At 38.3% G+C, this 17,313-nt stretch overlaps 1 protein-coding gene across 1 annotated transcript in view; it reads right to left on the bottom strand.

Moving 5' to 3' along the window:
• Nucleotides 1–17,313, bottom strand: part of GFRA1 (GDNF family receptor alpha 1) — a 141,810-nt gene that overhangs the window by 54,384 nt on the left and 70,113 nt on the right. The window contains exon 4 of the mRNA XM_027692182.1: nucleotides 220–559. Within this exon, the coding sequence (XP_027547983.1) occupies nucleotides 220–559 (340 nt within the window). The remainder of the gene's footprint in view (nucleotides 1–219; nucleotides 560–17,313) is intronic.

The following is a 17,313-nucleotide window of genomic DNA, read 5'->3' as shown; positions in this document are numbered from 1 at the left end:
TGCGAGGGAGTAGCTGTGAACAGTTTTGGAGAAGGCACACACTGTAAGCAAATGCAGGCTTTTGTTACTCTGTTAAGAATGTCAGAGGCATTTGCTTTTTTCCTTGACTCATCCTTTTTCTTAGTGGATACTGTGACCCTTAGTCCTGGCAAATCCATCAGTACCAAAAAGTTCTCTGTGGTACCTCATTAATCACTCCCCTGCCATGTGCTATCTTACCTGCAGATGTAATTCTTCTTGCAGGATTCTTGTAAATTCAGGCAGTTTGGTTTCTCCCTGTCCTCATATGAACACACAGGAACAATAGTCTGCCGTCTCCTTTCTGTACAGGCTACGTCTCGACAGGAGCAGAAGAGCATCCCATAGCTGTGCTTTGGGGGGACTTTGTCAAAAAATAGCCGGAGGGCCTTATGACACTTCCGCTTGTTACAGATTTCATTAGACGTGCTGCTGGTGCAGGGGGTTATGTAAGCAGATCTGAACCTCTTGCAGGTATCATTTAGGTTGCAAGCTTTTGCTGCATCCAAGCAATTGTTCCCCTTTGAAAGTACTGGCTCCACTAGAAAAAACAACACAACAGCAGTGAGAAATGCATCACATTTATACTGTGCTTTGATGTTTGTGGTTATTTCACTGTTAACGAGATCCTCAATATACATATTTGTTACATACAAAACTTTCAGTGCCAGAAACTGCAACCAGTCCTTATGTTTCTCAGGGTAATGATTTAAGCGAACAAGAGCACAGGCATGCGTTAAGGTCAGAATGCTGGCAAATAAATGACAAATATTCCGGGCAGGCTGCACTTCATCTTCCTTGTAGCAGACATGCAGGATGAATATTGGGTAAGACTTGGTCTCACTAAACAGCCATTAAAATCTGTGGTAAATTGGAAGGGATACGTTTGGCCCATTGCACAAGAACACAGTGAGAAAGTGGGCTTCTAACTCTGGTTTTGTAAAGTTCTGACATTTGTAATTTCTCCCTTGAACAAGTTAAATGACGTTCTGTGCCTACCCCAGGTAACAACATTTAAATGTAATCTGTGTACTTTGCAGAATGTAAAAGCCATGTGCCCATTCTTACAGTTTTTGAGGTATGAGAACAGCTCACCCAGACAGAAAGGAAATCAGGTGCAGCCCTACGACTGGAAGCTCTCTAAAGCCACCCACAAGGCCTGCAAGCTCCATGCTTAGGTAAAAACACTGCTATAAGGTCTATAGATGCCACCTGAACCCTGGTAAATTTATGAAGTTTACAAGCTTTGAAGAAGCTGACACAGAATTAACAAGTGTCTGTGAAAGAAACATTATAAAACAAGGAGTGTGTCTCTTTCTCACACACACACACGTGCACACACTACAAGAAGTTACAGGAAAAATTAAACTCAGATATAATTTAAGGCTATAATTACACATTTAATTTTGCAATACATTACCCAGATATTATAACCCAATAGATCCTCTGCTTGAAAATGAAGGCAACTGGCATTAGATTGCAAAATTCAATTAAGAATAACCATAATGCTGCTTTGAATATTAGGAAAGCCAACATCACAGATCCAAGAAAATACATTAACTTCCCACTGCTACAGAATTTTCAAGCTGAACAAAACAGTTTGCAAATATCTAAAATCTGTTGCAACTTCTTAGGGGGGCTGGCCAAAGATAAAACACCTCAAACATTTTAAAGCTTTAAGTTCCTCTTAAAGCTTTTTCTTCCTAGATCTTCCACCTTTATCCAGAAACTTAGTCCCAGGTCCTTCTACAACTCAGTGCCACTCACCCCCATTCTCCTACCACTCTGCCTTCCATTTTCAGATCAGGACATCAACCATTTCTCTTTTTCCTTGGCAGGAAAAGATGATGCAGCTTGGCTGATGTGCTGCACTGAGGTTCTGCATTTGTTTGAACATACTGTACCCACAATGGGCCTTGGCTGCTCACACACACTTCACATTATACAAATATATCACCTACGTCCCATCCATCTCACCTATCCAAAAATAACACAAAGCATAAGTAGCATTAGATTTGTGTTTCACTCCAGCAATGTGCAACTATGTTCAGGGGTTTGTACATTTAACCTTTGTGCATTTAACATTCACACTCCAAGTCCTTCCCAATCTCAGCTGCTTGCACAATAAACTGCAACTTTTTCCTTATGTTCATAAATTACAGAATTATAAACATGCAACATTTGACTATAAATTAACAGAGTCAAGCATTTTTTATAAGAGCAGCCCACAACAGTTTAAGCAACACCGCATGCAGAAGAGATGAGATACCCAAAATACAACCCTCTCATAAAATTGTAACATTTTTATGTAAAACATTGTACTACATTAGCATACAACTATAATCTTAGTTATGAACTTCCAAAGTTTTTTTTAATACAGTATATAGAATTATATGTTTAGTACAAATATAATTACTATGTAATCTGCAGGGCATATAATTAGGCAATATATGAATAGTACATGCTAATTACAATGTGATTGCACAGTAATTACATGGTTATTTGTGCCTTGGAGTCAACTGCTGAATTCCCCTCTTTAAAACAAAATTCTGTGGAAGAGCTCCGAATGGGGTGCTACAAAATGAACAGACACCAGCTTACTGTATTGATATACACTGCTACAGAATTAAAAAGCACTCTTGAGTATGAGCACCTCAAAAATCAAAAGGGACAGGTTAATCAATCTTTTTTAAAAGGTAGAACATAAGCCAAATCACTGACAATGCAAAGAGCAGTGAAAGTTATCTTGGATGAAAGTTGAATTAGGTGCAAAGTGTTCAAAAACAATAGTTATGCATATTCGTATCTGTCATCCGATTTATATCTGCCCAAGACCCTCATTCCTCTACGTGTCAACTCTGAACACAGATCAGTTTTTTGGAGGTTTTGGTTTTTAAACTACCCCTGGCTGTAACATGCCACTTGCCTTTTCTGTTTGATACACACGTCCCTAGCTATTGTTTCTAGCATATTTGTCATCACATTTTACAAATTATTTTCACCTTTTAAAGCCAAGACTAACTTACAACATATAAGAGAGATGCATCAACTATATTTGAATTAAAACAGACTGTCTAAACCAACTCATTAATATCACCCTCTCTTAAGCTTTTAAATCATGTTTTAATGAAAAATTTACAATACAGAACACTTTATTTTAATTGCAAAAGTGCAACATAACTATTCCTAAGTCCTGTGGTAACTACAAACAGTTAAGAATACTGGGAGTTTCTGAGGATTACTTATGCGGCAGTAATATATAAGGTCAAAATTTCATCCAGCGTCTGTTCTGCAAAGCTTAAATTATTAAGACAGGCAGCAGTTTGGCTCTTAACAGGTACTGCCTACTTTAAAAGCAAACGGATCTAATCCAGAGCTACTTTTCCTGCCAGAATCCTTTGGGAAAGGTTTGTACAAGGAGATCCTTTTTCAGTTCCCCCCTCTCTTGGGGCACTTAGATATGGATTGAGGGCAGTCAGGGCAGCAGCCTGGGACAAGTAACGATTTCTTCCCACTGCCATTTCCCAACCCAGAGCTTCCCCTCTCCCAAGTCTGCTTTGCCTAGGCCAATTCTGCAAATCTCTGCCAAACCATGCAGCTCTCCACTCCCGCCAAATCACTGCAGACTCTAAGGGAAGTTACTTCCAGGCAGGTAGTAAGTGATGCCTCACTGCTGTGTGCATGGCACTGGTTCTCGTCTGTGGCACGGGCCCAGGAGAGCTGATGTGGAATTCCCAGGATGCTGCCTCCCAGCAGACACCTCCAGTAGCTGTGAGCCGTGGATGCTGCCCTGATGGGGTGCAGGCAGAGGCATGGCAGAACACTGCCAGAGCCAGGAGCTGCTGCCTTGGTGGGAAACCAGCAGCTCCCAACAGCCAAAGCATTAGAATGCACAAACCCACCCTCCTACCAGGCACAACTCTGGAGCAGCAATCACTGGCTTACTGATACTGAGTTATTTCTACATTCGTCACCAGCTCACAGCCCTTCTGCTGCACATGGAAGACATGCAGCCAAGGTGACATGTTTTACTGATGAAAAAGCAGTCCTTGTACTACAGCATAGGGCGTAACCACTTTAGTGTTTGTTACCTCCTGAATCTCCCCATCCTGGCCCAACACTGCTACAGCTGCAGCACTCCTTGATTCAATCTCCCACATGACCACAGAAAGAAGCCAGCCAAATGCTCCAGTCTTTTATCCAGAGGTGTTTCTAAAGTTTTAATAGGGTTTCCTCTGCCCTGTTTGATCTTCCTTATGCTTCACCCTCTTTCACAGTCTCTTCACCTTAATCTTTCATCTTCCTTGCATCTCCATTTCTATTTCATTTCTTCACCTACTGTGCCTTTGGCTGTCTCCTCAACTTCAGATAACCCATCCCATGGTGCACAGGAAGGGATTCCATGGATATCGGGAGTTTCTTATTTCTGCTCCCAGTAGACAGAAGGAGCACAAGGACTATTAGTTGTTCTATAAGATTCTTATTAAACAGCAAAATGGACACTTAGTTTTCAATTTTCTTACAGCACATTAAAAGCAATTTACTGAGGTTGTCATTAAAATTACCATTACTATTTCCAAGTAATTAGCATTAGTAGGTTTTCTAGTAGATTTAGTGAAGGGAATGCTATAAAGAGAGCGATAAATGTTAATGTGATGGAAGGCAAAATTACAAAGTGATAGAGGTGACCACATGGGTATGGGCCTACTCCAACACAGGTGCATAATATGGCCTACAGGAACCAAAAACTGACCAGAATTGCCGGTCATTGAGGGGAGCCATGATCCCACTTTAATAAAAGTGCTGCTATGGGGTTCAACAAAGTACTTTTGCTTTGTAAAAAGAGCAGATTAAAAAACAAGGAAAGCATAAAAAATATTGTCATCTGCCTTTTAATGCATTAAAATAAATTATCATTTTCCTGGACAAACTATTTCTAATCCCAAATGGTAGAGAAAAATCCTGAGATTGATACACATAGTATTATTCTGAAGTTCTACTTGTCTTCTGCTTAGTATTTACAGAACAGCCAACCTACTTCAAACTTTTTGCATAATCATAATAAGCAGATGCCTTAATTTGTAAATTGAAGCTAATATATTATCAGCTATAACCAGGGCATTCAGAGTACTACCAAATACAACAAGATTTATGCTGAATTTAAAGTCGATGGCACCAAGTGACAAGGATGAGCCCGACTCCCGTGTGCCTGTGAAGGGTACAACCAAGGCTACAGCAACAAATAGACTTAAGGTTCCTGAAACCAAAGCTGGAACATTTTACATTCCTGGTGAGTCATAAGTCTTTGATCACACAAATTCCACAGGTCTCTAGAATTCTTTTCTGAATACACCCATAAATTTATTTGAGGAGGTAAATACTGCCTCCTATCCAAGTCATATAGAGATCAAGAACATTTACATTGCTTAGCATGAACCAACAAGCATGATTTGGATGTGTTCATTTACCATGTTGTTTTTGGAAGTGTTTAGCTACCATGTTATGTACAACTGCTATGCCCAAAGTCTTTGGCAACACACCCTGGCCTTTGTTTTTATGAGACTCCACTAGTGAATCATCAGTTGGGATCTTGCAGACTTTGGGTTCAATGCCTTCCACAACCTGGAGACTCAAAAATGCTGTTCCTATTTCCCAGAAGGGCTCTCAGATCATCTCACTGCAGTGTGTTCTCAAGAAGGTGCACAGGAAATGGTATATATTGCAAAACAAAGAGAGTGCAAGATGCTTTAGCCCAAGAATGACAGCTCTCCCTGGGAGGCAGATTGCTGAGTTCTGGCCTGCACCCAGGAAAAAGAGTTACTTCTCTTACAAAAGCAATGACTGGAAACCAGGATTGCCTCCCTGAAGAAGACTCTCTTAACTCTGAGCCTGCAGAGGCATGATCCCACTTGTACTTTCTACTTCTAATCCCTCCTAAAAATACACAACCCTTTCTGTACTCCATCTCATGCCCACCCTTCCAGATCAAGCTACTGCCAAACCCACAGGGTACCTTCCCAGGCTTTCTGATATCCTGCACAGAGGAGCTGAGAGCAAAGACATCTGACTTCCTCAGTGACTATTCTGATCACTAACTTAATGACTAGAGCACCACAATATCTTCTGCTAGGTGCCTATTGAAAGAAGAGTGGTTGTCTAATCCCAGGAGCATACACTTAGATCCTGATACCTTTAGTTGACTGTTTCCTATTGCATTTCATTGACATTGCAGATAAAGGTTGCAAGAAATTGCAACTCCTATGCTGGATATGTTTTGATGAAAAAGGGGAAAAGCTACGTCTTACCATGTCCTTTGATACTTTCATTCTTTTCTGGGGACAAATGAGGAAAGGCTGAGCCCTGTGGGTTGGCTGAGGGACATCAGCTCAACTTGCAGGTTATGGAAAGTTGCAGTCAACTTGCAGGAAAGTCTTATAACCCTACAGTGATCCGGTTTAAATTTTTGATCCATGAGAGCAGGGAGGGAGAGGAAACCCTGCTCCCCAGTGTTAACAACATTGTGGTATGCTGCCGAAATTCTGTCTTCACTCACACAAGTCTCCTGATCTATCACCTTTAATTTCTGCTACAAATCTAATGGAAGATTATGCCAGTATCCCTAATTTTCCACATGGCACTGAAGACAGCAGTTGTACATTATATTCATGCCAGCACAGTTCAATCTATTTTATTCACTGGAGTTATTCTGAATTTTCAATAATCTGTCATGGATTTGGCTCTTTAAAGCTACTTTTACTTCTATCTAAGGTATCTCACTTAGAAAGCAGAAATGCCTTAATAAAATCAGAGACTGCTAAACAAAGAAACTAAAGTTGTTACAAACTGACCCAGTCACTGTTTCTCACATTACTGCACCAATGATTTCAGTTCTACCCTAAAGAGTTTTAGGGTGTAAAGATCATTTTAACATATCTACACTGCACTAGCAGTAGGGATGGACCACGCATGACTGGGACCATATACAGCATACATTTTTTTCTGAGGGAGTCAGTCATTCCATATACAATTCATGCTCTGTACTGAGTGAGAGGCTGGGTTTGTGATGTGGAAGGCTATCACCACAGTTTCAGCTGAGTTCTTCTAATTAATTTCCCCTTAAAATATTCTAAGTGTAAATGTGTTACTGCACATGCTATCGTTATACAGTTCAGTATTTTATTACTAGCTAAATATTAAGTCAACAGAATTAAGAAAGAACCAGCAGACACAGAAATACAGAATAAATCTGTGAAAATATTCAATCCTACACGGTTGCCATGAGAAGAGATTTACTGCACACAAGTTCTCAAGACACAGTGAGGGACTGTTTTGCCAAAGTCATGCCAATTTAGAGGGCAACTTTCAGCATTTCTTTTTATTACTACAGAATTGAATTCACAACTTGTTTCCTCTTTTCCTCAGACTTGATTAATTACCATATTAACATAACTACTGTTCTCCTGCTTATAATGGGCTCCCTCTAAAGTGCTGCCCCAGCAAAATAAACCAGGAGAAAGCTTCTAGCTATTTGCTGTAGCATTGCAATCCTTTCTAATCTCACTATTTTTCAAATTTATGTTCCATTCCAATAAAGCTTGTGTGAATATTATAGCAAATCAGATAATACAAGGTTATGACCCTTGTAATTGATCTTTCAAGGTTCTTTTTTCCTTTTTTTCCAGTTGACGTGGTAAAAATCACATTTAGCTGTGCTTGTTGACACTTGAGAATTCACTTTGTTGGTCATATACACTGTTTCAGAGAGATCACATTACATAATGATGTATTTCTAGCGCTTTATTTCTTCTATACCTACAACCCCATTAAGCTGTAAGCAAACCTCCCATGGGGCTGTAAGACTACAAGTATCAAGGGGGCAATGCTCCCATCCTGTTCAGAGGGAGCATAGCTGCAGGAAGTATTATGTGAGGATACAGGGTTAAATATTAGCTACTACTTTAAAATATTTTCAAATAAATAAAAGCAGTTTAAAATAAAAAATTAAATTTCCACTTGTAGAAAAATACACATTTAAATGAATACAGACCATGTATGCCAGCACTAGAAATCGGGTTTCTAGAGCAATAGTTTTCACATGACCACTGGAATAAAGTGATTAATTGGACTGTCTCAGTAAATGCAATCATTACACTTTTAATTAACCTTTTCAACCTCTTACACCTTTTCGTTTTGTTATGCATTAGATTTTTACAGTTTTCCAGTTATTATGCTTGACTACACTTAAAACAATGCAGAGTTCTGTTAGAAAGATAAGAAAAACAATTGAAACAGCTCTTACTGTTCTTAACAGGAAAATACCACTGATACTGTCATCATCAGGGTAGTTATAAATCAGGTGGGCAACAGACATTCTGAACTTTGTGGCTGTGTTCCCACCTAATTTTTGTTTTGGCAGCACACTGTTATTTAATGGCTCTGGCTACCAGGAAACTAGCTTTTGAAAATTCTTTCTCAACCTAGTTATAATTACTCCATATAAATCATACAATGATCAATTATAATAATCTTAGCTTCATCCATTATTTAAACTTAGCATTTGAATCTACACAGCAGGAGTGCAGGAAATTCCAAAGTCCCTTCGCTGCTCGCTAACAACTGCTTTACTCCTGAAGCCATGCCAGTTACAGAGAAGAAGGGGCCAGACACACTCTTAGCTATGACACTGGAACCTGAAATAACCACAGACTTCAGATAAGGAAGGGTTTTTGCCTCTGAATATAGTATTTTTTGTCTAATCACACTACCTTCCAGTTGGTGAAACAAAATTCAACATGAGATTTTGCTCTTTACAAATCAGAGGAGTTCTACAACTGTATATGCTGACAACACAGTGTTATCTTATTTTAAAATGGTCTAGACTTTTCTCTTATAGATGTTTACAAAGACATTTGTATACACATGTGTATATGCACATAGAATGTTTCAATACTTCAAGTCTCATTTCACAAGATAGCTACTTAGATATTTATTGATCAGCATGAGAAAAAATCAAAATATTTTTGACTAACTTAAGGCTGACTCTAAGATATCTGAGCTCAGTGTGATATGAATGATAAGTCTGATGGAAGGAGGAAAGAAACTTAACTTTCACAAAGGCTCAAGCAAAATTTTCAAATATTTTTCAGAAAAACTTCAGAATTCTAACTGGATTTTGAAATAGTAACAAGGATTTTTAGAGCTATTTAATAAACTATGTATTTTTGGTTATGCAAAATATTAAGCTTATTATTATCACTTTTTGGTACCTTGTCCTATTACAGTCTCAGCCATAATATATGCTATTACATGTAAAGAGTGTGTCTTTTTTGAGCTTTAATATTTTTAAATTTTCAACACATATGTAGTCTTTCAACCGCATCCCAAAAATGGCTTTATCAATAAAGCAATATTTTTCTGGTTTACTTTTTTCATTTCATTAAACCATAAAGCTGTTAAAATGTGGGAAGTGAACATGGAGACAGTGCTAGGATACATTAAAAGAAACAAAGTGGTGCTTTTGCACAGAACCACACTTTTTCTTAGCATCAAAAGAAAGCATAATAGGGAAAGAGGTCAAAGGTGGGAACGTCAATACTGTCTGTTACAACAGGAAAAGGGCTGAGAAAGCCCTTCACTTAGAACTATAAATGTACTTACAAACAGGTACAACTCCAACACCTGGAACAAAAATATAAATCCCTATGTCCCAACTTGGCCAATCACATGAAATTTGTCCATGGACAGGACAGAGTAAATGCTTAGTAACGGTTCATTAGTAAAAATTAATGGGTAGGATTTTCAATTTTTTAAAAAATAAGAGGCACATATGACCCACAGCAACCCTTTTCACAAGATATAAAGTCTTCCTTAGTAGTCTAACTGGGAACTCCATGTAGCTTATCAGATAGATATATGGACAGTGGAGTAGCCAAAGAACTTGTCTGTGCTTCTCAGCTAAATCTGCTGAAAGCCCCCTGAATTTTGCAACATTTAGATTCAAGTGGATGAAGGAGATTTCAAGGAAGGAGAGCTTGTCAAGGGCAGGAGGGAAATTCTAGAAATACAAGATGTCATGTGATAAAGCAAGTATTCATATTTGATCTTAGAATCACAAGGTTGCAAGAGATATCACTAGATAACCCATGCTCCTGCCCTACAGCAAGACCAGCTACACCAGAAAAAATCCTGACAAGTCCATAGGACCAGAAGGTGTGCAAAAGTGCTCCTCATAGGTCTTGGTGATCAGGGGAACTTTCGGATGGTTGGAGTAATCCAAAGGTCACAAGTATCTTTAAGAAGGGCAAACAGAAGGATACAAGGATATCAGCTCAACCTCAGTTGCACAGATGATTATTGAGCCAGCCCTCCTTGATTCCATACCCAAGCACATAAAGGTGATGAAAAAACAGTCAGCATGGTTTTACTAAGATAAAATCAGTCCTGACTGCCTTCTAGGTTATGATGACTGCTTTAGTGGATAGAGGGAGAGCATGTGTCACTTCACATTGACTTTAACAAGCCTTTTGATACCGTCTCCCATATTAATCCTTGTGGCCATATCAGAAAAAGAAGATCTTGGGTAGGAGGACTAGAGGGTGGAAACTGGCCCTGCTCTGAGTGGGACCTCAGTGACCTCTAAAGGTCTCTTTCCACTTTAATCATCTGCCTAATCTATGCTCTAACCTGTTTTTCAGTAGCTCTGCAGCCTCTCCCAACAGCTGTCCAGTATTCTCAATGCATCCCATTAACGTTTTTTTCATGGTAAGTAATCTATCGCTTTCTGCAACATAATTCCCCTGTTTTCTTCCTAAATTTACTACTTTTCTCTTAACAATGGCTTTTTAACTTCTTGAAAACTCTCATTCTCCCACCACTCTACTCATCTTTTAAGTTAGTCCCCCCAATCTTCTTCCTTCACAACATAAGTCATGTTTTCTAGATATTTAAACTTGTGTTATTTTATTCTCAGATTTGGAAAAAAAAATAGAGATTACAAAAAAACCACAAACACCGAACAAAACAAAAAAAAAAACCCAACAAACAAAAAAAAAACCAATCAAGCAAACCATTGACCAAGAGTTTCTGTACAAGTTGTACTCAGGAGATTGCTACAGACAGACAAAACCTGTTAATTCAGGAGTTGCTGAAGCATAGCTTACTCCAGCCTCAAGCAATACTAGTGTAGGTAGGGATGGTTTACACGCATTGACTGTCTACTGCAGGAGTATATATTAGCTTATCTTTGACAGCAGCTTGCTCCTGATGGCTATAACCTGAAAAAAAGAGTCAAAGTATATAAAACCTTAGTAGAAAAATTATCCTGCTTATTCTGCAGTATTACTCTTTCAGAAGGAAAATCAAGAGAGGACAGCGAGCTAGAGAAGTGATTGTGAATTGCGTCTGACAAGAGTAGCTGATGGGATAAATCAGGAAACATTTAAAAGCAAAGAGTGGGGAAAGATTCTCTCTCCAACATAACAAGAGGAAAGCTCTACCTTCTCTAGATGAGATGTCTCAGTATCATAAGTTCACTAGCACAAGTAAAAGAAGAGGCTAAAACCACAGTGAACAGCAGTGACAGACAAAGGGCAGATGCTCAATTAGTGACAGCAGGAGCAGAGGTGGGGCAGAGGGTGCCATCGTGGCAGTGGAGGGAGCAATAGCGGGAGAGAACAGCAAAAGCCTCAGCAGCTGTGGAGGCACCAAATCACCCCCCTTTTTCCTGCCAGTGAAAACCATTTGGGGCAATTATCTGGCCTACCGACCAAACAATATGAGCCTCATTCTATTAATCCACCACCAGATGCTCTTCTTTTCTCTATCAGTTGGTCCCAATGAAATCCTGGTGAATACAAATAAATTCACCACAATGTGAAGAGGGCAACTCTACTAACTCTTGTCTATTCACGGATTTGCTTATGTGAGCATCACTCACTGCGTTGCTGCTGCTTTTATCATAAGTCTCATTGCTGAGACTCCGAGAGCCAGTGACCAAGAAGATGTGTGCATTGAGGCAGGTGTACTTAATGGATCAAGGGAAAAAGGATACTTTCGAAATAAGTAACTTAAATTATACTGCCTTAGAGATTTAATAATGATTATGATGGTCCCTACCCTACTGGGTACCCAGAAGATAATGCAGTACAAAATGAAGGTGAGGCAGCTGTGTATGGTATATATCACTTACCTACAATGCAAGAGGGCTTATTAACTCGAGATAATTATGCTATTTAATAAATTCCACCACACTAATAATTAGACCATTGCCTACTCTACGCTCTGAATTACCTGTCACTTTCATGTATACCACATTTAGTGAACTGGGCATCAGCTTACATTCTCCTTGGCTCCATTTTTAACTCTAAAATACATATGGAAGGTATTGGCTTTTATTTTGTGGCCACGCTTAGAATATGTAAATATATTTGACACCTATGACTGCACACATACATAGGAGAAAACTAAAAGCAACTGAAAGAGAAAACCAGTGTTGCAGCAAAATTAATTATTTCAACATTCAAATACTTAAATAAAATGAATGTCTTCCTAATTAGTGAGGAGTGATCCTTACTAAGTAAAATGAAAACACTATTTACATTTAAATAGTCTATTTTATTCAGAGTCACTTCACACACATGCACACTACTGAATTGCAGCCAGTTCTGGAGTGGAGAATAATAACTATACAGCACCAGTAGCACTGTCCAAGAGGCACTAGAGGGACATGGATAAAAGAGGAATCAATAGTGTATAATACTCCTGTAATCAAAACTATAACATTTATCCAAATTACTTTTTTTTCATCCTTTTTTCAACGTTCACACTCCTGCCTGATCAGGTAAAAAATGTTACTGCTGCCAGGAATTCATATCATGAGACTGACATCCCAACTTGCATCCTGCTAGGATGCTTGTGCAGTATTGACTTAAATGGATGGGTTTGAAATACTAATTCACTAGTGATGTATGGCTTCCAGATAGACAAACTGTGTTTAACACATCCCAGTAAGTGAAGAACCCATTTCAGGACAACACTGATATTAACACTATTAATCCCATTCCCTCCATTGTGGGTGCAGCCAGTACAGTGCTGCAGAGGCAGCACTTATGCAGTGCACACCAGTTGTGCAGTGTCATTCCTCTGGCACACACAACACTGCCTGCTGATCACTTTATGATGTGGTGACATGGAGACTACAGCTCCTGGACCTCCCTTGCATAAACACATCTCTACTTTGTGACCATAGCTCTGACCTTCTGTGCCACAGAAGCCATGGGGGCAGGACAGGTGCAGAACCTTTGTATTGCTAATTTCTTCCTGCAAATCTTGATGCTTAACCAAATTGAGCAGAAAACTTTGGCAAGCTTCAGTTTCCCAGTTTTTTCCTTCTCTTTTTCTTCAAGAATTGATTCAGTAACACTGTCAGGAAAATCCTGAGAGACAGTTAAAAGTACTTAGATCCAGTGTGCCTCACAGACAGGCTGATGGGGACTTCCTTCTCAGTCCTGTTGGAGATATGAGATCAACACCACCCTAGGTATATTTGCTCCTTCTTCGTATTTACTTGTTTCTTCATCCCCATCAAAACCAAGAAAGTTTGCTTTTATACCTACTGATTAGTGTCAACAGCAGTATTTTACTCTTGAATATACTTGGAAATACAAATATTTAGTTTAAAATAGGCCTGAGACCTAAGCACAACACATAGAAGCACTGAGGAGAAAACAGAATCTCGAAATTCCTTACACATTGGATACACATGCATTTCTCAATCAGCACCAGCTCTTGCTCTCTAAGGCCCTTCTACAACTGTGAAACTTTCACATGTCCAATTACGTGCACATCCAATACAATATTATAGTTCCCTCTGTAATTCAAGATGATGAGAAAGAATGATTAAGAACACTATTGAAATCAACACCAAAACTTCAAATAAAATGAATCATGATTACCTGCTAAAACTAGAACAATGTAGAAAGGCAAGACATCCACAATACATCAGTGTACGAGTAAATAAATAAAGTACAAAAGTCCCACATATCTGACATTTGAAGAACAAAACTATCCATCAATGTCTTGGCATGGATCGATCAAACAGAATGCTACTGACGAAAATCTAATAGTATGATGGTAATAATGTAGCCATAAAGCCTCTACTCTATAATTGACTGCTTCCACTTCAAGCTAACATGTCTAAAAGAGTGACTAATGTTCACCTAAAGATTTCACTTGCATTGAATGACAATCAGCTACACCTTGCACTATTCTCCACAGATTGCTTATGCTGGGTAATTGCTGAGGGAGAGGAGCCAGAGGGGAAATAGTCTACTTAACTAAGTATATGAAGAATGGTATGATAATCTCGAAGGAAAATACAGTTTCTCATCTGATTTTAAAACACAGTGCAATACTCCAGCCGTAACATTCCTTTCCTAAAGCAGAAGCATCAGTGGTGGCTCCATAAATAGGTCAGAGTAGGTTTTATATTTAAAATCAGTACTTAAACTTTCAGCAATATATAAAAAATATGCTGTATGCTTCCCAAAATTACAGAACATATTTCTGAGAACTTGCAGATAGATTGTACGCTTTGGTCAGATTTTCCTTTGGCAATTTCATTTAAAATCAATAGAGTTCATTAGCATTATAAAACCTAACAGAAGAATACATTTCAGTGACATCTTTATAACTTACTTTTGGGATCTTACAGAGCAGACTATCTTAAAAATAGCATGAGTTAGCACACAGTTTATTTAGTTTTAATTTACGAGACTAAGATGAATTTAAGCGTATTTTTGCACTTTCCTAACTGAAAAACTAAAGAAACAGTTTTGTGGGGTTTTTTACTTGTTTGAAGCCAGAATTAAAAATTTAAATTTGCTTTGTAAGTTTCACTGCAGATAAAAATATATTTATAATTAAAATGTTTGGAACTCTCTAATGGACCATGATTGTTACTCAAATTGCTCTGTCGCCTTTGATATATACTTAAAGGTAATTGGCTAGTCTTAGTGATGTATTTTTAAAGAGCTACCTATTGATTAATAATGTTTCAGTATTAATATAACCACTTTGTACGGATCAAGAAACGTCAATAGCAGAAACCCATATTTACCCACAAATTAACTGGATATAGATCTGTTGCTTTAAGCCAAATGGGGTGCATTCACTCATTATTTTACAAAAGTAATGAGATAACTGTAAGAGGGAAGACTAAAGCAAAACTTGGTTTTATATTTTAGCTGCATACAATGGATAAAGTTCATGTTTTCATGTTCTTGCAGGATGCATGAAGAAAGGACAAAAAAAGCGAAACTCCAAACTACAGGAGTCCATGAAACAGTAGTTTTGTATTTTGGGGCCTTCAGGTCAAATGCTGGACAAAATTAAATGTATAGTACCAACAGAGATTTTTTTTTTTGTTTTCCTTTTTTGTTTTCTTTTTTAATCCAGTTAAAAATGGATAAAACCAGTATATGATCTTGTAATCTGATCCATATAACCAGGGCTCTTACAGTGCCACTCATCTCACTGTCACCCAATAGGCTCCATAAGGATACAGAGGTTCGCTGATTTATAGAGCTATTTGAAAAGAATACCCCGGCCTGCATGTGATGAGCTATCCCAGAAATATAAAAACCACATCAAGTTAATTTCCACAGGAAATGGCAGAAAAAGAGAGTGTTGTGCCTTCCTACTGCCAAGACAAATAAATAAATTAAGGAAAGCCTCACTGTCAACTATTTTATCAAGCAGTTCAAAACTTGTGCACTGAAATTTTAGGAAGAACAGAGAAATTCGAGGCTGGAAGGATAACTACAATGGCTATCTAGTTCATCCTACTGTGTCAAGCACAAACTCAGCCTGTCCTTTGCAAATTATATGTCTCTATCTCCCAGTGGTGGGGATGCTACAGTCTCCATAGTATTACATACAGTGCCTAGTTATTTTTAAAGTTAGATTTCTCTTCTCTAGGGTCTAACCTAAACACCACATACTACAATTCAGTACAATTGACAATTACCCTGTCACACAGGATATTACACTGCTTTGACATTTGTTCTTAATGAATCCACACTGACCCTCCTTATCACCGTAAATCCCCTAGATGCTTTTAAATCAATTTTTTTAATACCCTATTCTATCATGCTTCCAAGCACTGAGTTTGGGAACTGGATCATAATTCCCTGGGCCTTTTTCCTAGATCTATTTTATTGATGGTGTGTGCGCGTGTGTGTATACATATATATATATATATATATATATATATATACGCGCACACCAATAAAATTTTTTTTTTTTTTAATAAGGTAAGTACTATGTTAGTCTTTCCCCAGCCCCCTTGGGCCTCCTCTTTCTTCCAAGAATTCTCAAAGATAATTGCTAATGGTATAGTGACAGCTTCAGTTTGTTTAAGTACTCTAAAATTAATTTAATCAGGCCATCAGAACAAAAAAAACCCTAAAATTTCTTATATGTTTTTCTTCTTTTCTATTTAAGACACAATTTAACTTGAAATTAAAAAGGATTTTTTTTTAATGTCACATCATATGATAACATACTGTATGTTACAGGTCAAATAGCTTAAAACTGCCTTCCTAAATTGCTTGCTGAGCTATGTTGAATTGTTTTAAATGAATTTTTATCAGTAAAGAACAGTAGTTCTCAAAGTCAAGAATCTACTTTTTCACCTCCAATACATACAGAATACACAGAGACAGGAGTGAGGCCTAGAGGTACTGCTAGACTCCTAAAGGTTGGTTTTCTTGTTACTCTGGAGAAGGAAAACAAACTTTCACCGCAACCGAGAAGTTAAACCAGATTTCTAGTAACTGTCTCACCACAGTGGCCCAGAGAAGTAGAAGCATTCTAATAAGTCAGACTCTGAAAGAGAAATAAGTTGGCCAAAACTTTACTACTGTTTGTTTCATTTATGATCAAACACATCAATGAAGAACCTTTTTATTCACATTAACAAAAACCACCTCTGGCAAAAACAGAATCTTCAAATGTGCACTAACACCTCTAGATCTTCAAAGCCCTAAGCTATGTGCAGAGTGTCCTTACTGAAGAGTTCACAAAGCCATCAGATTAGGACAACCTACCCACCCCACCTGCCCCATCGCCCTCTTAAACTGGTCTGTGGAGGAATAAAATAAGGACTTCTTGAATCTCAAATGCATCAAACTGCTTGCCTTCGTTCCTATTTTCCTGAGCAGAAAGCTGAAATCTCTCTTAATCTCTTCTAGTCAATATATGAGCAAACTATTTGAGCTCGTACAGCAGTGGCTAAGG

The sequence above is a fragment of the Neopelma chrysocephalum genome, unplaced genomic scaffold (genome assembly GCF_003984885.1).
Source record: "Neopelma chrysocephalum unplaced genomic scaffold, ASM398488v2 Primary Assembly neopelma1_85, whole genome shotgun sequence".
Lineage (NCBI taxonomy): Eukaryota > Metazoa > Chordata > Aves > Passeriformes > Pipridae > Neopelma > Neopelma chrysocephalum.
The sequence above is the reverse complement of the archived record's forward strand: the minus strand, read 5'-3'. Positions and strand labels throughout refer to the sequence as shown.